Raw genomic sequence first — 23,751 nt, 5'->3', positions numbered from 1 at the left:
GGAAAATGGATTTCAACAATTTACATTTCTAAAAATTACTTTTAAATTATACGTGTTTCAGTATATGTTAATATATAGTAGGTTAACTTTAAGAGCGTGTTAGATTATGGCAAATGTAATCTAAATATAAAAACAGAAGAAATGAACATGCACAAATAAAAAATCCAGTATTGTCAAATACCAGTAAATGAAATATTTATATTATTTTCTGATACCCAGCTATATTGTATATCCCTACTTGGAACTCCTGAACTAAAGTGCTTAAGCTCTTACAATGTCAACGTTCCTCTGGGCTAGTAAATAGCAGTTGTCTGCCGATTCTTGTTATTTGCTCCTCTCTTTCTTTGAGGAAACATTGATAGATCACCCGTGTCTGCATTGCCTGGAAACATTCAAGAAACCCAAATGAGGTTGGCAGTTGATATTGTGCATTTTGTGTCAGTATGTCTGTGTGTTGTTGTATGCAGCAGTAAATCTGGCCCAGGCTTTACTCTGTCTGCCTCGCTGCTATTTCAGTGGTGTGTCCTGTCTCGGTTAGTTCCTGCTGTCTCCCTCTCTCATTTTCAGTGTTTTTAAGTAGAATTATGCTGGGCATGCAATAGCAACAACAACAGAATAACAACAATAACGGACCCGAGTACACATCTGCATCATCATTCAACACACTTTTGATGTGCACTTCCTTCCTTCTCTCTCTTGGTCTAAAGCTCCTCAAGCCCCTTTTTCACCAATAGGGTGCATAAAGATGCTCAATCAAATTACTTTAAATGTCAAAATAAATTCTCAAAACTTATAACACTTGTAAACAAAAACCACAGTGTGTTGCGTTTATTTGTCTTCATTTTGCAACACAGTTATGTCGTAATTTGACTTTTAAGACCAGAAACAAGCTCCAGTTGTGATGCAATAATTTTGATTTGGGTTAAAAAAAAGGGGTGTATGATTGGCTGAGCACCAGTTTCAACCCAACATCAACCCTTTCCCTCTCTCCTAATGGTGACTAGGGTGTTTTATCCAGTACGCCCTTGTATGTAGGTCAGCTCCCACAACAAAGTGCCAGTGATGTGATCTAGCTCCGCTGCACTAGAGCTTTGCCGTTTCCTCTCAATGTGGTCACCACATGTGTGGCTTTTCTTGAGAATCAAAGGAGAGGGAGTGAGAGTGGCACAAAGCAAGTGCTAAATCCACATGCGGTCCTCAGGCTGTAGTTTTCTTATTGTAATTAGGTTTGTCTGTTCTTTCCTATTCGTCTTTATCTCCACCCTAAAAGAATGACAACAAAAAGAGGTGGGTTTCCAAAGCACTCGTTCAGGTTTCAACAAAGAACATGACGCAGCTCAGCATGTCATAATCTTGTGTTGTGATGTGCATGCGTTGAGGAGAGGCTCTGAGATATGGTTATTGTGAGGAAGGGGACTGCAGGCATGGAGAGGAGATGAAACTGTAACTCTAGAGGTGGATTAGACATCTGATCTCTACATATTTCCCCACTGAGAGATGGTCACATGGAAGTTTTTTGGAAGAAGAAGATGCACTTGGCATGATATTGTTGAGAGAAGTGTCTATCAGCCCCTGCTTATAAGATCATCAGCTGGTCACCAGTAGTGAATAGACCATTATATCAGCCAATATTTAGTATTTTTCAGTATAGTATCGCATACTGTAACCAATTGTGCAATAAGTCATTAGGCCTTCAGTCATACCAATTATTTCCAGATGTACAAGTGATTTGTTCAAATTAAGGTACATTTTCTGTCATTAGGTTTTGTAATAATGATTATTGATGATGATGATAATTTATAATAATAAGAAATAATATTGACGTGCTCTGGAAACCCATCTTTGTTTGTTTATTTACTTTCACTTCTTTTTCTTTTCTTTTTTTTATATAAACCTATTTCATTTTATCTTTTGTTTTGTTTTATTTATACTACTTTTATTTGATTTTATTTTTTATTTTTTTATGTGTGTGCTCTTAGTTTTTTCTTGTTATTGTGTTTTCTTGTTTAGTATTTTTTGTTTTGTTTTTCTTGTTAGTTTTGTTTTGTTGGTTGCACTTTATTTTACAGTACGTGTACTAACATGTACTTATAGTGTACTTACAGTGTATTTATCTAAGAAAGTTCTGGTAATACAAGGTAACTACAATGGGGTAGGGTTAGGTTTAGGTTCAGGGTTAGTACCTAGTTATTACATTTACATTTACATCTTATTGTAATTACCTTAATAAGTACATAGTATGTACATGAGGAACAGGACTGTAAAATAAAGTGCTACCGTTTTGTTTTATTTTGAGCTGGTAGTTGCTGGTGAACAACATGATCATCCTTCAGCACGTTTGACCAGAACTCACCAGCATTAACAAGTCTGGATCATCATGGAAATTCAACCTGGTGTAAGCTGGTCTCTTCAGCAGGGAGCTGCCACTGAGCATCGTTTTAAGAGACAGATAGAGAGTGAGAGATATTAAGGCTTCTCGAGATAAATGCTTCTCCCCTCTAAGTGCCTGTTTTTTCCTGGCGGCCGATATAAATCTCTAAATTGCTCTTGATTTGGTTGTCTGCCTCAGCTGGGCTGCCTGCTGCCTCTGCAGTGTTTACAGGACATGAAGTGTGTGTCTCCGTGGCCCTGCTGAGGTTCATATATCACCCCCGAACACTCTGTTGGAGATCTTGCGCTTTTGGTGTGGTGCATGTACCAGGCTGATGGATGGAGGATGAGCATGGCCCTGGAGGTCCTGTCGGTTTACGTTGTGTTGGAGGAGAAGCACTAGAAGGGTGAAGGACCACCCATGTGCAGGCCTCTCTCTTTTGGTCCTCCCTGCTCATCCGCACATAGACAGGAATATACACAGACTTCTGCTCAAACACACTCACTGACACAGGCATCCCAGAGAGATCCTGGGTCTCTGTGCTCAGATCCCTTTATACGCACATACAACAAATAAACAGCACTGACCTTTGAGTATACACACATGCAATTTATGATCAGAAGACAGATCATCCAAGATGAAGGCAGTGTGGTTGTTGGCCTTTGTTGTTTTTCTGTACATGTCGTGCTATCAATGTGTATGTGTGCTCAAGTAATCAGTTCCTTGCTTTCCTATGATCGCCAAACCCTTCTTGATATACAGTCCACTGTCACGAAACTGTGTGCTCGAAATTCTTCTACACCTGGTTTTCCCCACCATTTCCAGAGGACGCTTGCCACGTTAATATGTTTGCTTCCCTTCCAATCCATTGGTTAGGGACTTTGTTCAGCTCATTGATTCTTTTAATCTTACACAACATATTTCTGGTGTTACTTGTGGACACAGTTGATCTTGTCCTATCCTTTGGCATTCCTATATACAAATGAGATTTTTTTGTATTTGACCGTAAGCCTGTTCTTTTTAATGTCACGATGTCTGGTGTAGTGCAGAAACCATATTCCACAGGATCTGTTTCTTGTGTTGCTACTCAAGATACAGCCAGCAAGGTTTTCTCTACACTGACTGAAAGTGTGCTGAAATTACCTAACTCAGAATTGGGAGTAGGAGAGATGATTACTCTTTTTAATAATGCCTTCTCCTGTATTTTAGATTCTGATGCTCCACTTAAAGTTTTAAAACCTAAACGCAGGTCTGAACCTTGGATGAATAGCAATATACGAGCTTTCAGACAGGAATGTAGGAAAGCTGAGTGGAAATGGAGGAAAGACAAATTGCAAATGTACTGATTACCAGCATTCAGTAAAAGATGCAAACCCCAAATATCTTTCTGAATTAATATGTGAACCTGGACCAGAAAACCATTCTTAAGTCGCTGGGGTATAATGTTTTTTTAGCCATAGCCAAAAAAGCATTGAATTGATCCCATTATCGTAAGGATATTCAGTAAAGATATGAAGATATTTTTTCCATGAACCGAGCACAAGGTTCTTTGCTAATCCCATTCCCCTATCTCTGTCCCATGCTTTCTTGTCTAAACTGCACAGTCCAATCCAATAAAGTAGTTATGTTTGGTAACATTTCATCTCTACGTTGACACTTTTGATCAGTTTAATACATCCTTGCTAATTGAAAAGTACTCATTATAAATAACTGACCCCAATTTTTTGTATGTACACTGTATTATATTAATGCAATTATCATGCAACTTCTTAGTATTATTCATTAAGAAAAAAAACTTTGATCAGATATGTGTAATTCAGTTAAATTACTGTCACCTAAACCTGTCTATAGTCTAAACCTGCTCAGAAACAAATGTCCAGGACTGAGCTGTTTGAAGCAGTCATCATTTCATGATCTTACTTCACATCAATTCATGAAAAACATTTAGGTGAATGACCCTTGACAGAATGGTGTACAGCAGGAAAACACTAAGCTGTAATGTTTAGCTGTGATTGCCTGCTATTGTGTTTTCAAGTCCTATAAACGAATGCCTGTCATAAACAGATGTTTCTATAATAGAGGCCAAGTCATTTCAAACATTTCGATTGATCCAGTTTCCTATCCATAAGATTCCAATCTGTCAGTTTGGGTATTTACATTCCATTTACACTTGGCCACGTATCAGTAAAAAAACACATGAAGCACATGACCTATTTTAAATACCCCTTAAATTAATCACTGTTTTGTCCATGTGCATATGCTTTACAATTTTTTTCCATGGAGCATTTTTTTTGGGGGGATAAAGCATGAGCTGTCTGTGTAAATATAGAGAAAGTCTGAGTAAGTCGGGAGGGGTGTGTGTTCTCAGGGGGGAATCAATCTCGGTTCAGGGGTTTTCCTTTCCCACAAAGGCCTACTATACAGGGGAGTGATCCCAGGGGAAGGGTAATAGAAAACTGAGCTGCCAGGGACCCGGAGCTGGGCCTCGCTGAGAGAACAAGTCCTCCTCAGGGCACATGCTCTCAAAGGTTTACATGCTCCCAAGGTTTCCGTTTATGAGGCCTAATACTACATGCTGTTTGACCTGCCTGTGAGTAGGAATGGGAGTACATACTTGTGCTCCATTAATAGGGTGGAGACAGGTATGGGTCATCTCCTTTTTAATAAGGGCAGGGTTTTGTGTTGATAAGGTCATTTTAGAGGACGCTGGCTGGTAGTAATGGACTAAGAGGATGATTTGAGTTGATTTCCTGTTTGTATTTTTCTACAGTATGTTTTCACTTTGGTCAAATTTACCATGTATAATTGCATAATTTGTGACAAATAAATGGATTCAGATTCAATGTTTTATGTCAGAGGTTATGCTTTGGAATGGCAAGAGTTTAATACTACTACCACTGCTACTACTACTACTAATAAAAACAATTAATTATTGTTTCAAACAAATCTAAAATCCAATTTTAATGTAATATTAAAAAAAGAAAACTTTTATTCAGCAAGTATTAATAAAATGTATCAAATTTACAAGATGATTGTTACAAAAGATTTGTATTTTCTGTTTATCAGAGAATCCTGAAAAAAACTGTATCAGTTTAAACAAAATCATTGAGCAGCACAACTATTTTCAACACTGATAATGAGAAGAAATGTTTCTTGAGCACTAAATCAGCTTTTTAGATTGATTCCTAAAAGATCATTGTGACACTTAAGTAATGCCTGTTGAAAATTCAGCTTTGCCATCACAAGAATAACTTGCATTTTAAAATATATTACAATAGAAAATAGTTTTATTAAAAGAGTTAATACTATTTTACATTATTACAGTTTTTTCTGTATTGAGCAAATAAATGCAGCCTTCGTAAGCATAAAGGTCTCTTTTAAAAACAAATTAAATGACGTTTTTCAGCTGCACCGTTTGAGGTATTAATTTATATAGCATAAATGTTGTTGTAATTCCTAACCCGGAATATGACCAATAATAATGATGCTTGCTTTAGTTAAAGTAAAGCTTTATCAGACATGTGAGATAGAATAATAAGTGTCCTTATTATGGTATAAGGGACTTGGCTACCAAGATGGGTGGAGTTTAAAAGGACAGAGGTGTAGAAGCACACACAGCACACGGCCCAAGCTGCACACACTCTGCATGACTGGGAGCCATGTTTGACAGAGCTTTAAGGAAACATAGCGTTTTCTTGTTTCTATGGTGGGAGCACGCAGCTGCACAGCGTTTGCTCCTGCAGGGCATGTGTGCATTTGAGATGGACTGAGAGAAGAAGAAAATTTGGCAAATGAAAACTCCATACGAAGGGGGCGGAGGTTACGTCATCTCAGTATGGCCCCTTAAATGTACTGGAGTAAACATGTTTATGTTGACTTAAGTTTGCTGTGATCCTGTCATACAATCTTTTTTTCTCTATTAATGTGTCATTGTGCTGTAGGTTACTAGTAGGCCTCCACGATTTGGTTGGGGAGTTAATTGTGATTTATTTATTTGTTTGCATGTTTGTTTGTGTGTGTGTTTGGATTTTTTTTTTACTTCAGGTTTGAGTGATCAATATGACTATTATTTTTATTATTATTATTATTATCATTATTATTATTTAATAAACATTTCATATAAATGCATTTACTTATATTTTAAATAATTTAAAGCCATCTTGTGGTTCCCTTCGAACTATGCTTAGGCATCCTATAGGCCCCGGACCCCTGGTTGAGAACTTAAGGACTAAGCATGCTAAAACCCTGTCTAATGTTGAATCTCTAAATTCATCCCTTTGAAGGACCACTGCTAAACAAAGAAATCTAGATAAACTGGTCAGTCACTCGTCATCCAACAACCAATTATCTGACCATCCTTTCATATCCCTAATTCTAGTGCTGTCTCTGTTTCTCAGGCTCACTCAGGTGGTTGAGTGATATCAAACTATGACCTCTAGGCCGAAGGTCAAACCCTTTTGTCTTTGGTAGATTGATATAACTGTTCTGTGTTTGGGACTGTTTGATGTGTTAAGCGTTTGCAAGTAGAGAAGTGTCTCAAGCAAGCTTAGACATGCACAGTCAGATGTGATGGATACCATGCAGTCTGTCTCGACCCTGCCCTGCCTTGTAGCGGTGTGCACGTCTGCCATTCATTAAACGGATATATGTGTGCAGTATGACCGAGTAGCTTTCATCTCTGTTTCAACCACTTTGCTACTTTAGCTTTTATAATAAAGCCTCCGGACCACCAAAAATGCATTATTATAAATCATCTGATGTGTTCTGTTCTTGCACTTTATTCCACGTTTTCAGAAAGTAGCTTGGTAGATAAGGCCTTAAATCCAACTGAATCTGCAAAAGAAACTGGGATACTGAGCTCTGATTGGTTTTAGAAATCTGACAGCACCTAATCCCAAATCATGCTTGGTTTAGTTTAATTAGGACCAGATACTCATCAATTGGTCTAATAATGCACTTGATGAGACTCTAATGGAGCTGGTGATGAATTGAGCCTGAGATCCTGCCAGGAAGAGATGATGAGCGTAGCTCTTTACTGGATTTCTAAATCATACTCTTTTATGGGCCCATTTCTCTCTTTAAAGAGTCTGACTACAGTTGTTCTCCTCTAATGTGACAGATGAGCGTCTTTTAAAGCACCATGTGGTATGCAAATGGAGTTTTCTAATGATGGTGTAAGTAAAAGAGTGTGTTTATATGTCTGTGTGTGTGAAGATATTCCCTACAGGCTGCAGCTGTGCTGAAGCGTGACTTCAGCTCCCTTTACCGTCAACCACAGCTGTAAACACGACACTTTGAGTGTGTCTGAAACTCTCCATCTGCATTGTGCAACAGCAAATACATGTCATCAAGCTGTTGATTAAAGCAGCATCATGCTAACACATCCAGTTTGATCCACACTCTGGATTAGTGCATGGAATATAACAATTCAAGAACAAACTGTTAAAACACTTATAAGTCAACCTCTAAAAATATTGTTGAGAAACTGTATGTTAGTAGTTAAGTCCCTACAGATAGCACATGCACGTCTGCAAGATGTCTGTTAAAGATAGCTTCATCTGGAAAGCATCTGCTGTGTGCAAAAATCTAATAGACATCTTTTAGACGTCAGTTTTACGTACATTTTAAATCATAAAGACATTTTCTAAATGTCTATTTGACATCTGATAGGAAACGTCCTATAGACGTATTGCAGATGAGCAAACACTGATGTAAGTGCAGATGTCAGATAGACATCTCCATGATGCACATGTGCTATCAGAGTTTACAAACAAGCTAACGTAGCTTAGAAGTCTGTTTTCAATTAAAAGTGCATACTTTCAGATTGACTGAAACTGTGTTTTTGACTTTGATGAAGATATTACATTTTTTTTAGGTTGGTAACTCCGAGCTTTAAGTTGTAGCTCAAAGCATAAGATAACTGCATTTTAGCGGTTATTAGGTACATCAACACTTATTTCTGTCTGAACAAAAAAGGTGCATTAAAGTGATTTAGAACTGTATTTTGCTGCCATGAACAACAAAGCCACACATGGATCCATTTTGGTGTTATGAATGCTGCCATAGAAACAAATAATTTCAGAGCGTCAGAGTGTGAGCGGGTCCGGTAAAATCTTCGAGTTGACATCTGGTAATTGCGATAATCCTGACATGAGGCGAACACGGCATTAAACTCTGACATTCATCTGTCTGTCAAAATAAACATGCCTCAGAAAAACCAAAGCAGAATGATAAACTGTACCCTGCTCTATTCGCACACGCATGTCGCAGATTCATCTGAAAGTTATCAGAGAGTGTTTTTTGTCCGATATTTTGTCAGATTTGAAAACAATACATATAGTGATTGTACGTGAATTCACTGAAAATGATTGTTATTGTTTGTGCAGCCCAATGGTTTCTTTCATAGACGTCTCACCTACATGTTTTTACAAACAGTGATTATTACACAAGACTGGTTCTCACTTACACTCATTATATGTGTAAGTTTTATGTGCAGACTGGAATACAAACTCTATTGTCTCTGCTGTATAAAAACCTGTCAATGACTGCCGGCCAATTGTAGTTGGTCAGACTCATTAAACTCTTATCCAGTCACAACAAAGAGCATCAGACTGCACAAACATTATTTGTAGTTATTGGCACGGATCAAATTTATCTTCCAAATTTAGATTAGGTTATTTGGCTTTTTAGGCCCTTTTTAGCAAGTCAGATTCCAAGATTAAAATATCAAGGTTTTTTGGATTATGTTAAGCCATCTCATCATCATAAAGCCCTTTGAGTCGTCATAATACTGTCGTCTGACTAACGAAATATAAATATAACACTGATGACTCATTGAATGACTGAATATGTCACTGACCAATTAACTGACTGACTTACTCAATATAATACTGAATGACTGACTGAATTTAGCAGTGACCCATCGACTGATTAACTGAAATATTGTTGCCTGATGGGATACATTTCTGGCTAATTTGAGCCTGCTGAGTGACAAACTGCATAATTTTGGCGCCAAATTCAATCCAGGGATGGATGGTTAAGGATAGGATCTGCTCCCGCATGGATTTCTACAGCCTCTCGTCTAGGCTGGGAGTCGTGGCAGGAATTTCAGTTTTTGTATGCCAGATCAAATATGATTTTATAGATTCTATCTCCAACATGGGCTCATTGAAATGTCATAAAAATGACATCAGCCTCCTCAGGGCTGCTGTGAAAGTAAACAAATATCCACCAAATCTCTTTATTGTTGGAAAATTGATGCATTCGCTCAGTTAATAACAAATGTTTCAATTTTATTGGCGGGGTGAAAGTTTTGGATGGAAACTATTCTCATTCCATATATAAGGAAGAAAGTTGACAGTGTTCCCATTTTCTAGAGCTGCCTCTCTCTCTTTTTCTCTCTCACTCTAATTATAGTCTGGTTTGACTGAATTAATTGAATATATCGCAAGACCCAGTAACAAGGTTGATACGTTCCATTCTCTAAAACAAGCATACACATTTTAATATTTATAATCAAAGGCTTGATTTCAGTGGAAGGATTGGTAGAATGTCTGAAAGGGACGCCTTTTTACATATGACACATTTCAGGGTTTAATTTAGGAAAAACTCGTTGTGCAGTACAGTACAGTTTTTCTGGTCATTCTTATGTGTACAATACCGTTAAAATGAGAATAATACCCCATTTATACCACCATTTTTAGAATGTTTTTTGGTTTTCAAAGCTTGGCAGCCTTAAGTCACTAAGAACTGTTGTTGGCAATGTGACAGTTCTTCAAAAATGTCTTTAAGAGTCGGAATCACATAGACGTTATTAGAATGTTGTACATTATACCAAGCATGCACAAGGATATATATTGATACGGCTTGTTGTTTGAGAATGCAGGTCACAACAGGCCCAGGTGCTTTCATGAAGGTCAGGCTGAGGGACGTGGTCTCATTGGATTCTTGTTGTGCCGTGAGGGTTTGTACAGTACGTGTGTCCGTTGGCTGAAGAGCTGCAGGAATGCTGGTGTTTGCTAAGCGGAGAGAACTACAGAGACTGTCCAAACACACGTCTGTTTGCCAACTGGGAGCATATTACTGTCTCTATGCTGGGAGCCTCAGTGGCTGGCCTCTGAATGGAGCCTCTTGTGTGGAGAGAGAGGAGAACTGGCCACTGAGATTGAAAAGACAACAGAGCTTAGTGCCACTGCCCTCTCTAGTACTCCGGACGCACTACAAGAAGACCCTGTTACCCCGTTTGAAAACCTAGAAACCTGTTATCAGTGCTGCAGCCTTCCAATGCTGCTCAGATTCATGTAGATTTGTCATTTGGGTTACAGCTGTCTGTTTTAGAATGAGGATATGCTGCTTTCCCATTTCTAACAGACCTGATAAACTGGATGGTGTGATATATTGGCTTTTGTGTAAAGACGTTCCTTTCCAGATGACCCCACCTGACATCCGTGAATTTCTAATCAGATCGCCTGCTTTTCGTGTACCCATAACCTTGCCTCATGCGGACTGTAACTTACCATTCCATCCTGATGTACATGTACTTTTCTACCCGTCATTCATTCATTCGTTTGTTTGTTCTCTCTGTCTATCAATCACTGTTTGTTCTATAACTCATTCCATCATTCATTCTATAATTCGGCCTATCGCTTGTTCTAAAATCTTGTTCCGTAGTTAATTTGTTTCCTAATGCATTATATAATTTGTTTTATAACCATCTATTTATTGTTCATTCATTCTACATAATGTTTGTTCTACCTGTCATTCTTTCATTCATTAGTTTCTGTCTTTCTGTCTATATAATTTATTTATTCTTTAGTTCTATCTACTGTTCACTTGGTCTGTCTTATCTCTTTTTGTAAGGGATTCTGTCAGATGAAAACAGGTGATTATAGTTATTTTATAGTCTTTAGATAATTTGATCCATGTTTATGTGGCAAAAAACTGTGAGATTAGAGTGACTGCATAATCAGAAACATATATAAACTTGACCAAATAAAAATCACAACAAATCAATTCTCTTTTAATGTATTGGACTTCCCAATCACTTCACATTGTTACTATATTATTACTTTTAAGAGATTTGTTAGAGAAGCTTCACCACATTGGTGTAAGGCCTAGATTAAGCACATAAAGCCTTATACTTTGATGGAACCTTATGCCCTCTTGAAGATCCCATATGAAAACTTAATGTGACATCTATCATTCAGTGTACTTCGACATGGAACATACTTCAAAGGCACTGAATGCTTTAGATATGATAATACATAAATGGAGAATATGGTTCAGTTGTTTGGCATGCTTCAGGACACTCATGCTGGAGAGGAGATGAGTTTGGTTGCATTGCTGTGGAGTGGCTGAAAGAAAGCTACCAGTGTGGGCTCAGCGTAGACTTCACATGAGTGCACTCTGTGTATGTACAGTACGCCACCAGGGAGAGCAGGGCTGAAAAGGGTCCTCTTTGTGCTCGGCACGCACACGAGCTCACACTCCACCAGGCCTGACCATGGCTCCAGGAAGCTCTCTGCCTCAAACTGAACGCTTCATTAAAGCACACCAACTCCACTAGGCCCACATGTGTCTGTATGTAAGTGCTTCACTGTGGAAGAAAGAAGGGATGAATAATGTATTTCACATTGAAGGACAGAGGCTTTCTATTCCTTCTGCCTAGTGATGTGCTGGACACTCATCTACACTTCAGAGCACATGTACTTACTATTATACACTGTTACAAAAAAACAAAACAAAAATCAGTAAAATGTATGGTAAAAAACTGCCTGTTTTTATGGTAATATGGTAGCGACATTTTAGGTTTTACGGATTTATCTTAAATTTACATTTAAAACTGGTTAGTACCTTTGTAATACACTGATATCCAACAACAGTAGGTGGTGATGAGAAAATCACATAATGAACCAAAGCTCATCACAAGCAGCTTTTCCACAAGCTGAGAATTAATATACTAATATATCAAAGGTGCACAGTGTCATTCATATAAATACTAAACAATTTCTTGACACAAGACACTAACATAATGACAATAAACATTTATTTAACAACATTAAATGTAACATACAACCCCAATGAGCATAACTGATGAGAAAAAAACTAAGAAGAAAGTTATTTCAGCAAAAAGCATCAAATGTGTAATTTCAATTGACGTTTTTTTGGTTTTGTTTTGTTTTGTTTTTTTACCCTAAATTGTTCTTTTTCACTTAAAAAACAAACAAAAACACTGTATTTTGCCATAAATTTACATTGAATTTCAATTACAATTAACCAATTAATAGTTATTTTTCTGTAGCATTTTTACTGTCTTTTACCATTAAAATCACAATCTTTTTTTACAGTGTACATACTTCCTGTTTCCAGTATTAGGGATGCACGGATACCATTTTTTCAGAACTGATCCGATTCAATAACTAATTTGATCTTCCCTTTTTGTGAGTTGAACATATAACTTCATTATAAAGAAAAATAAAAAATGAAAAAAAAAGACAAAAATACTGTTATAAAAAACTTGATTAATGGATAATTCAGCAAAAAGAAATTTACTTAAGAAAACAACAGCAACATATGATAGGACAGAACAAGAAATGCTTTCATTGCACCAAAGTATTATAATATTATAGTTATATATTGTTTTTTAATTAATTTTATTATACTTATTTATTTATTGTAATAGAATAGTATGGGATTAGCAGCATATTCATATATTTTTGTGTTCCAAAGTACTTCAAAGAATGCTATGATAATTTTAGTTAGAATAATTTTCTGTGGTGATACCGCAGCACATACAACTCTCATGTCAAATGTCCACTGTCTTTTGACAGTTTTGACATTACCGCTTTGGGTATGGTTTATTGCCAAGCATGGAGAAATATAACCTCATCAGCATTTTTGGATTTTTTTCCACCACTAGGTGCCTAATTTTCCTTTGCCTTGTCTTACAAATAGAGAAAATTACATAATATATTACAACTTTCACAGACATCATTTATTTATTGGTTCAAGATGTTCAAGATCCCCACATGGTTGGATTGAGCATAAAATCAATCTCCTTTACATCAACAGGAATAATCTGAAGAAGCCACAGTTCTTCCTGTCCGTCTGCTCTTTCTCTGAGTCAATTACTTCACATATTATGATTATCCTAGTACATTTGGGTGAGCTGTGTTTGTGTAAATAATTCTATGTGGGTGGATGTACACAGAACAGACCTTGATTTATTGTACTAGTTTAGTAAAGATGTATAAACACACAACTTTCATCTACTGCAAATCCACTCATGTGCACACTTTCATATACTTGCCTACACACTGAGAACCAGCAAACACCCACTCATTCGACTTTGCTCTTACTGACAGGCCGTTCGTGTTTATCATCAAAGACTAATTTGTTCTACAAGGATTTGTTCTACTTGCAAGGTCACAGTCTAGGGCCACACACCCAGGGCCCCTGGTGTGTAGCACTTGTACACGTACACACACACTTTCAGTAAGGACTCCTCCTCTGTTCTCACCAGTTAACCAAAAAGGGCCCTTTGAAGTTAGCTGGAGTCTAGCTGCTCCTGGAAAAACAGCTCCTGAAAAACCCTTTTTACTCTCTTGATATGATGTTGCCCTGTGAATATTTGTCTTTTTTTTTTACCTTAAAACTTTGCCTCGCCAAGTCTCCTAATAGCATTAAGTGTATGTATACTACATGTATATACTATCATTTGTGTTTATTTCAAAATATGCATATATTTGCAAATGTTTAAGTAGTTTGAGAGCATGGGAAATTGACTGAACTTTATTCACAGTGCTTTATGTGAGTTGGCGGGCACTTAAGAAATCATTTGGTGTCATTTTGGTAAAGATGTTTTTCATAATCATCGATAACGTAGCATTTGCTGTTAAATACAATTATTTAAAAATAAGTTGAAATAATGTAGGCTGATGGCTTCAGCGAAGCATTCGGAAAACCATTGATTAACAGCCTGGTGGCTCACAGTGGATCCTTCAATAAGTAATTCTAAATAATCAACTATAATATAAACTATAATTAATGATAATATTAATAGACTTAAATAGTTAGCTGCAAGTTAAGAGCAGTACATAGCTAGTAATTTATTTGTATATATAATCTATTTAACTGATCTTTTTTATTTTATTTTTTTTTAGAACTAAAACATCCAAACAAACTGATCCACTGACTTTTGATGGTAATTTTTGATGTGAAACTTGGTCAAAGAATGATTCATCCATCTTTTCACTTTTATTCTAGCGCTTATTCAAGTGGTTCTGGAATGTTCCTTCAGGATATGACATAGTAGTGACTAGCAATGTTGTTGTGAACAGGCTTTGACAGCTATGAAGAATAAACTGTAGAGTCCATCCTGTGATTTAGACTGGCCAAAGCCTTGCAGAGCTGACTGCTGCTGTCTCAGGAGGGGACGATGTCTTTACCAGATTTAGTCAGACCTCCACTACTGTAAGCAGAGCCAGACCACATTGGAAAAGTCAACAGCACTACTTGGATTTGCCTTGCATTTGAATATATTTGTTCCAGTCAATCTAAAAATGGCTGATGGGGGATTAGCATCTGGTTTACTTTAGACTAACTAGTGGATGATTTTATCCTAGGTGGTTTAAGCTCAAGCTGCTGACTCCGTGTTCCAAAACCTCTGTGCAGTGTATTTGGAAGCAACTTTATTTTTGTAATTCCATTATGCTTTTAAAATGATACACTTTCTATTTTATACATCCATTTCTTAATTTCAAAATGAATGTTTCTGAAATATATATATGAGAAAATGATACTGCTAGCAAACAGTTTAACCAAGGAAAACGAGGTGAATATTTATTTAGAGAAAAGTCTCATGGGTATTGAGTTTGATGCAAGTTTTCAGACAGGTGCGTGACTTGTCATGAACGGTGATCCCATCAGTCATAGTCAAAGCGAGTGAGGGATCTGGAGAATGGATGTGCAATACATCAGGCCTGATGAGAGGCACTCAGAGCGACAGGAGAGTTTCCATGCTGCTTGAGTCCTTTCCAGTCCTGCATAACGGTCTGTCTGGACTGCTCCAGTTCCATTACCCACAACCCTCTGTGTCGTGCCAAGTGGGGCGGCATTAATTGTCCAGTTTGCTTTGTTTGTTTGTATGCTTTATTCATTTCTGGTTAGGATCCAGCAGTCAGGCCACTTTCCAATGAGGATGGAATGATATCTATTTCTAATAATTTTCACCAATGCATAGTTGGGTGCTTATCAGCAGGCCCAGACAGAATCTGCAGATTTTGTATTTAAACAGAGAGGAATGTGTTAAATGGAATTAAGAATGCTGCACTCTTAAAACATAGTCGGCCAAACTATTTCATAACTGCACACACATGGGGAAGTTCTGTGGAAATGTCTGCAGTTTTCTGCAGAAGTCTTGGCCTGCTTACCAGATGCCAAACGTCGTCTTGCGATAAATCAGAATCAATGTAGCAGACAAAAACTATAATATAGTAATTCACAAATGAATTGTGGTAACCATGTTAACTCATTATGAGTGTACATTACTTGTTTACACAGATTCTACCTGTTTGTTCTTAATTGATTTTAATGCATGGATGTTTATCATAGATTATAACATACTGAGGTGAATATGAATATTTGACTGTATGTTTCTTTTCTTGTATTCACAGGGCCCGCAGAAGTTCCGATGATGTCACCCAATGGATCCATCCCACCCATCCATGTGCCTCCCGGCTACATCTCCCAGGTTAGTGCAAAATGTCAATATCATAATTTTAGGATAGTATCATTAATAAATATTACTTATAAATTCCGCTTGAACATGACCTGGAGAAAATTTTTTTTATTTATATATATATAGAGAACTAGAATATAACATAAGGTAGAATATTTTCTGCTTCATTTAAATGACATTGCACATTATAAATGAGAGTTGCCTGTGCCAAAACTTTATTTGAAAATGTGTTTCCAATTGTGCATGTACTGTATATGACAGCTTTCATCTTTAAAAAATAAAATAAAATAAAAAAAATAATGTCCTCAGGACTGACTACCTCTCATCATGTCACCTCTGTAAGTGAGACTTGTGGTCTGTCCAGGGCTCTTACATCTCTATAATGATCCATTAGGCATTATATAAAAATCTGTCATCGTTCTAAATCACATCGTGATTCCTATCTAACAGATGGAATAAGTAATCAATATGTAGCAAGTACTCATTTGGAATGAGCTCTCCAAACCATAGTCTTTATCTCGCTTATGATCAGCCAGGCATTAAAGCAGACCCCTGACTAGTAGCTGTTGGAGAGATACAATCAGCACGCAACAGCTCTGGGCCTGGAGCCTAGTGGTTACATTACATATTCATTTAGAGTTCAACAGACCTCACCTCAGCTTCTACCCACAAGCTGACAAAAACCATTTTTGACTCTATGCTGAAAAGGACTTTTAAGAATATTAGTATTTTGTGATTCAAGAAAAGTTGATTTTCTGATTCACTAGGGTATTTATTTATACCTGTGGATCTTAACTGGTAGTTTCAGACCCAAAAATGGGTTGCAGTGTTTTTTTTTTTTTTTTGTGACTTTCATGCAATGTTGCTATTGATTTCGCCATGAACTTTTTACTGGGACTTTCTTCCTCAAGGACACAGTGGTGATGGTTCATGGCACCACGGCCTTAACCACTTATGTAAAAGATGCGAATACCTGCTAGAATGTCATGGAGGACCAAGCAGAGAGTAAATACAGTGGAGAGAGAAAGTTGGGGTGACATATGACCCTGTGACCAATGTTGAGTAAAGGTTTTTATCTGGTGATGCTTTTTCCAAGAAAGGTAGATTAGAAAAACAAACAGATTAGACTTCTGTTTACTTCTAGTGGGTTTCTGTACCCTGTATTCTCAATAGGAAAACAGAAAGACGTTGTGCACCTATTTTCTTTTTGAGAGGTTGCCAGTGGCAGTCCTAGGTCGTTTGATGGGCTAGGTAAGATAAGATACGATAAAAAAAATAATAATAACACAAACAAACTTTTTTTTATATAGATTTATACTTAAAATAACTTAAGTGTATATTACATTAAAATACTATCAATATTCAAACTATGACCAGGACATTTTTTTTAAGTCAAATGGATTTAAATGCAACAAATATTCATTTATACAAATATCAAATATTCATTCATTTGTTTTAAAAGCATTTAAATCCTCTTAATTTAAATGGGCATGACTCTTCACCCCTCCTGTGGCTGTTGAAGGAATCTGCTAATTGTCAGAAGTCAGAAAGAGCTTTATTGCCAAGTGTGTTTGCACTTACAGGGAATTTGTGTGAAAATGTGACTGGATACTGGTCTCCTGTAGTTAAATGCCCACAGTTCGGACTGCGCTTCCCGCTACTAGCTGGCACTGACCTAAATTAAACAAAAATACAATGACCTTTGGATGTTGGTGTAAAGGGAGAAGAACAGTGGGGAGAGGACGCAACCCTGAGGGGCGCAAGTGCTGGTGGTGCGGCTGTTGGATGTGAATTTACCAATTCTAACTAGATGTTGCTAGTTATCCAAAGGTCATTGTATTTGTGTTTAATTTAGGTCAGTGCCACCTAAGAGCGGGAAGCAGATTCAGAACTGTTTGCATTTAACTACAGGAGACAAATGTCCAGACACTTTTAGTAGCAGCTTTTTCTTTTCAGTCTAATTCAAGCTTATTGTACAGTACAACTGAGATAACCTCAGTTAAGTATTATGAAATCAAACATAACAAAATTTAATTAAAAACAAAAATAAAAATTATAAAAAATGCATGAAACTATAACAGATAATAAAATAGCACTTAGCCAGAGACCCATCTCCACTCTTAGTTCATATTCCTCATTCTCAGTCAGTCTGATGTCTCTCATAGACATGCATAATGAAACAATGTTTCTCACCGTGTGCTCAACATCTGAATGCATAGCAAGTCTGAACCTGATCTATGCTTCGCTGATCACTCTTGACACCTTATTTCACACTGCTGTCTGCTTATTGATAGGCCTGTCAAACATGCTGTCATGTACACACACACACATGTAAACACACTCTCAGGGTCAGCAGGTCAGACACGTGGAGTAGTGCTCAGCTACTGAAGAGGATTTCACAATATTATGCAGTGTTGTCCCGAGACTTAGTTTTATGAAATAATAATACTTGTTGCATTGATATTTCAGGGCCTTGCATCAATATTGGCAACATTTGTGTTTTTATTTGTACATTCATTGGATTTTAAGCTGGAAATGTTAGGGAATTTCAAGTCTTTAATTCTGAAAATTCATTCAAATGAGTTATATCTTATGTTCTCACTATAGGTGCTGGAGGATAACACAGGGGTCCGGAGAGTGGTGGTCACCCCTCAGTCACCAGAATGTTATCCTCCCAGCTATTCCCCAGCCATCTCTCCAACTCATCACTTACCTCCGTACATGGCCCCACCACCCTTTATTCCCAACTCACACACGGCCTTCTACCCACCCGTCAGCCCTGGAGACATCGCCCCCCACCAGTACTACCAGCATCATATCCCACCCATGTACAATGAAGGTAAGAGTGTGTATGATCACTGACTTATTCTTCTTTCTACTTACCTCTTACCACGTCAAGTGAAATCTCATATTTCACCATACCTATTTTAATACCACAGCCAAAACTGTTACAATATTGTACATACTAATATAAGAAATTAAAATAGTAATATAGAAATTAACATGTTCTGTATAATCATACTTAAGTGTTGATACAAGTAGTAGTACATTTGTAAGAGAACCAAAATCACAAAAGTATGTGCTCCATACCTTTTCAATGGTTTTGAATGCATACTTTTTTACTATTTTCAACTTAAATAGCAGTTTCATAGTTCAGCGATTGTTTTGTTGTCACAGAGATAATTCCTTTGTATGGGATGAACTACATTGGGCGAGATGAGCAGTACAAACCACCACCAAAGAAGATGAAGGACAGACTGGAGCGTCAGAATCGGCTCAACAGCCCGCCCTCCATCTATAAGAGCAACATGGGATGCAACAACATGTACAATGGCTATGGCAAGGTCCATGGAAATCTTGGTGGTGGCGGAGGAGGAGGAAGTAGTCCTGGAGCTAAAAAAAACACCCGTGGAGCTCGGAGTAGCCCCAGGTCCAGTGAACCAGACTTACAAGGTAAGAACTTTTACAAGTCTTGTATTCTTGTAAACTTGTTTTCTAAGTTTTCTAAGTTTCTACTTTTGCAGGCTTTTCTTTCTCAGTTTGTAAAGTATCATTTCACAGTTTGGGGTCAGTAGGAACCTTTTTTTTTTTAAGAACATATTGACACTTTGAATCAACAAGGATGCATTCAGTTGATCAAAAGCGACAATGAAGATATTTGTAATGTTACAAAAGATTATGAAAAATTCTGTTCTTATGCATCAAAGAATCCTGAATAAAATGTTCCACTAAAATGTTAAATAACCAGAGATGTATAAAGTACTAGAGACCCATACTTGAGAAAAAGTACAAGTGCTCTATCAAAAAAGTGACTTGAGTAGAAGTTGAAGTGCTCTTTAAGCACCACACTTAAGTAGAAGTACTAAAGTATTCAACATTTTTTGTACTTAAGTATTGCAAGTAGTCTATTTTAAAATTTACTACTCAAGTACTGAAAGTAAAAGTAGAAGTATTGTGTTATGTAGCTATTAAAGAAAGTAGTCAAAAGTTTGAACATATTCTTTTTACTATTTCAAATGATTAACCTAAAGGACAATCACAATTCCTTTGACTGTAACTTCTTGTAAACAAAAAACGGTTACTAGGGTTATTTAGCCCAATTTGCAAAATGATGTCATTAATAACTTACCTTCATGTTGTTTCAAACCCGTAAGACATCAGAGGGTCATTTAGAATTTTTTGAAGCATCGAAAATACATTTTGGTCCAAAAATAGCAAAAACTACGACTTTATTCAGCATTGTGTTCTCTTCCGTGTTTGTTGTAAGACAGTTTGTGATATCTGGTTCGCGAACGAATCATTCGATGTAACCGGATCTTTTTGAAACAGTCCACCAAATCGAATTGAATCGTTTTAAACAGTTCGCGTCTCCAATACGCATTAATCCACAGATGAATTAAGCTGTTAACTTTTTTAATGTGTCTGACACTCCCTCTGAGTTAAAACAAACCAATATCCCGGAGTAATTCATTGACTCAAACAGTACACTGACTGAACTGCTGTGAAGAGAGAACTGAAGATGAACACCGAGCCGAGCCAGATAATGACTCGTTCACGAGTCAAGAACCGTTTCTGTCAGACGCGTCTGATTCGTGAACCGATGAGCTGATGATACTGCACATGTGTGATTTAGCGTGAAGCAAACCGACACACAGAGCGTCTGAACCGAACTGATTCTTTTGGTGATTGATTCTGAACTGATTCTGTGTTAATGTTATGAGCCCAGGTGCAGTAAACGCCAATGACGCCATTGCATCGAGCGCAAAAGAATCGGTGAACTGTTTTCTTCAACTGGTTTATTGAATCGAACTGTCAGAAAGAACTAACTTTACTGGTCATCCGAGAACCGATGCAACCGGTTCTTGACTCGTGAACGAGTCATTATCTGGCTCGGCTCGGTGTTCATTTCTCTCTTCACAGCAGTTCAGTCAGCACGCGCAGTCTTCTTAATCGCTTGTTTAGCTCAAGGATGTGCCAGCTTCATCAAATCTGCCATCTACAGTTCTGGCAGTGGTTTGTAATGGAATGATTCGTAACATTATTATAATTGTAACGAGTAACGATGCAGCACATAAAAAAAATATCGGAGTAAAAGTATTAAACTCAGCGAAAATATGTACCGAAGTAAAAGTGGAAGTAGGAGAAAAAAATAATACTCCAGTAAAGTACAGATACCGCCTTTTAGTACTTAAGTACAGTAGTGAAGTAGTTCTACTTCGTTACTATACATCTCTGTAAATAACACAGCGGTTTTCAACATTGATTATAAAAAACATTTGAGCACTAAATCAGAATGATTTCAGAAAAATAATGTGACACTAAATAGTGGAGTAATGACTGCCTTGCCATCACCGTGAAAAACAAATATTTTAAAATGTATTGGAATGGAAAAAATATTTTTTTTAATTCTAAATATTAAGTAGATTCAAAATTTAAATATTTCAAAATATTACAGTTTTTTTTCTCTATTTTTAATAAAATAACCTCTTCAGCCTTAAGAGACTTTTCAAAAGCATAGAAAAAATCGTACTGACTTTGAACGGTAGTGTATAAGTGTTTACCATAAATATAAACATATTGTAATATGAAATGATATTTTTAGTTTTAATATAATTATAAAAAAAAATGTTGTAGTATTATTTGTTTAATAAAAATAAATCAGTGTGAGGTCCCAAAAATTTGTGATTTGTGCCAAAAATTCTCTGCAACGTTTACACAAGGCATAGATGTTATTGTGGTTGCATTAATCAACTTGTACATCACTAGAATATTTAGCCTCTGATGTTTCATGGCTTCCATTAGACATCTGTAATGTGTTTTTCCCTCAGTTTTCTCCTCTAAAAAAAAAGATAAGTACATTGATGGAGGTAAAGGGGGGTCATCATACCGCGGAAACTGCATAGCTGGGAATTGCCAAGGTGCTATCGTTTTTCCAGCACCCACAATGTGGCCCTTGTGTCTCAGATTGAGCCTCTGCTGAAAGGCAGCCCACATACCTGTGGAGTCACATTCTCTCAATGAAGGAGTCCTTTGAGCTTGGCCACCGATCCTCACCAATTCCACATGTGCTTTATCAGGCCCCCTGCTGTGTCGTCTGGAGAAGAGCTCCATTTAAGATGCTGTTCACATGCTGTTTTCCGCTCTCAAGAACATTTTCTTAACATAATCTTATTCTAGAGTATACATCCAAAACTGCGCTAAATTGTTTAAGTACACGCCTGTACTCCAGAAGGTCATTTTTCCTGCACTTCTGCCAATGCCAAATCTTTTCTTTTTTTCTTTTTTGTCCTCTCAGCCTTTGATGTCCTTGAAGTTTTAGCTTTAAATGATGTAAGTGCCACTGATCCCAGGTGTTCCATCAATGCATGCACATTTACAGGTGCTGACAAATGCTGCAAAGGGAAGGACCCCTTCGTTTATTTAGCAGATTTAGCCCTCAAAAAAAAAAAAAAAAAGCATCCACGTTCAATGATGTATTAGTCTGCATGTTTTATGTTAAAGTCAGAACATTTATATGCAGGTGTTGTAAGATTTCACACAGTGACTGACATTGTGTAAACATGATTTGTCTGTTGCAAGCACAAGTCTAACAAGCAAAACAAGGATTGATCATACAGTACATCCATATGGTGTTTCTATCAGAGGATCTTCAGGATCAAAGGCAAATACTGGCTGTGGCAGAGTTCCCAGGAGATAAGACTGTCTTTGAAGCTATTACTCAATATTCTTGGCTGTTGTACACTTTATACATGCTTGTTAAATTATTTTCTGTTGATGGTTTTTTTTGTCTTGCATATTGAATAACTCATAAAAACATCTTTATGTCTTATTTTAAACCCATCTTTTTTATTCAGTTTTGATGTCAACATTTGAGCATTATGAGTCTATAAATTTTAAATTATAGTTCACCCAAAAATGATCATTTAAGTCATCCCCGTGTTGTTCCAAACCTGTATGAAATTACTTCTGATCTTAAGTCACTGGTATCCAATTTAGTTTTGGACCCCGTAGATGTTCACTGTACGAACAAAAAGGTTTCACATTCTTCAGAATATCTTCCTTTCCCTCCACAGAAAAACATAAGTCATACTGGTTTGGAATTACAAGAGTGTCAGTTAATGATGACTTTTTTCATTTTCTGGTGAGCTGTCACTTTAAAGCTGAGGGCAAGACACCGCATATGGCTCTCCTCTTGTGGAATTGAGTGAATGGTTGATGAAGGATAGAAAACAAACTTGAGGCTTATCAGTCCCTCCAGAAAAACGCGGATTATTTTTGTGATTGTTGCGGGCAAAAATCCTTTATTTTGCGGCAGGTTTTCTTAAAAAATGCGATGGAATATGCGGGATATTTTTGCAATCTTATGCGATGAAATTGTGGGAACTTGCAAAAACTGCGGTTTGATGAAAAAGAGAAAAAAAGGTGACACCCTCCCCCAACACCCTGTTCTCACTAGGCTACTACCTTACTGTAAAGAGTCATTTCTTATGACTTCATATGATAAGCTTACTAAATCACATAATATTTAAGTTCTCATTCTGTTTTATTTCAGACCTTAATTAACACATGGCTCAAACTTACAAAACATTGAGTCAAACAAGTTCTCCAGCTTTACAAAAGGAATATTCAACAACTTCTGTAA

General features: G+C 37.0%; 1 protein-coding gene across 2 annotated transcripts in view; it reads left to right on the top strand.

Moving 5' to 3' along the window:
- LOC128028986 (fibronectin type III domain-containing protein 3B) overlaps nt 1–23,751 on the top strand; it is a 124,510-nt gene that overhangs the window by 59,223 nt on the left and 41,536 nt on the right. For both annotated transcript variants that reach the window (XM_052616414.1, XM_052616422.1), the window contains exons 4-6: nt 16,045–16,121; nt 18,717–18,948; nt 19,287–19,562. In XM_052616414.1, coding sequence (XP_052472374.1) covers nt 16,045–16,121; nt 18,717–18,948; nt 19,287–19,562 — 585 coding nt within the window. The remainder of the gene's footprint in view (nt 1–16,044; nt 16,122–18,716; nt 18,949–19,286; nt 19,563–23,751) is intronic.

This window comes from Carassius gibelio, chromosome A2 (assembly GCF_023724105.1).
Source record: "Carassius gibelio isolate Cgi1373 ecotype wild population from Czech Republic chromosome A2, carGib1.2-hapl.c, whole genome shotgun sequence".
Classification (NCBI taxonomy): domain Eukaryota; kingdom Metazoa; phylum Chordata; class Actinopteri; order Cypriniformes; family Cyprinidae; genus Carassius; species Carassius gibelio.
The sequence above is the reverse complement of the archived record's forward strand: the minus strand, read 5'-3'. Positions and strand labels throughout refer to the sequence as shown.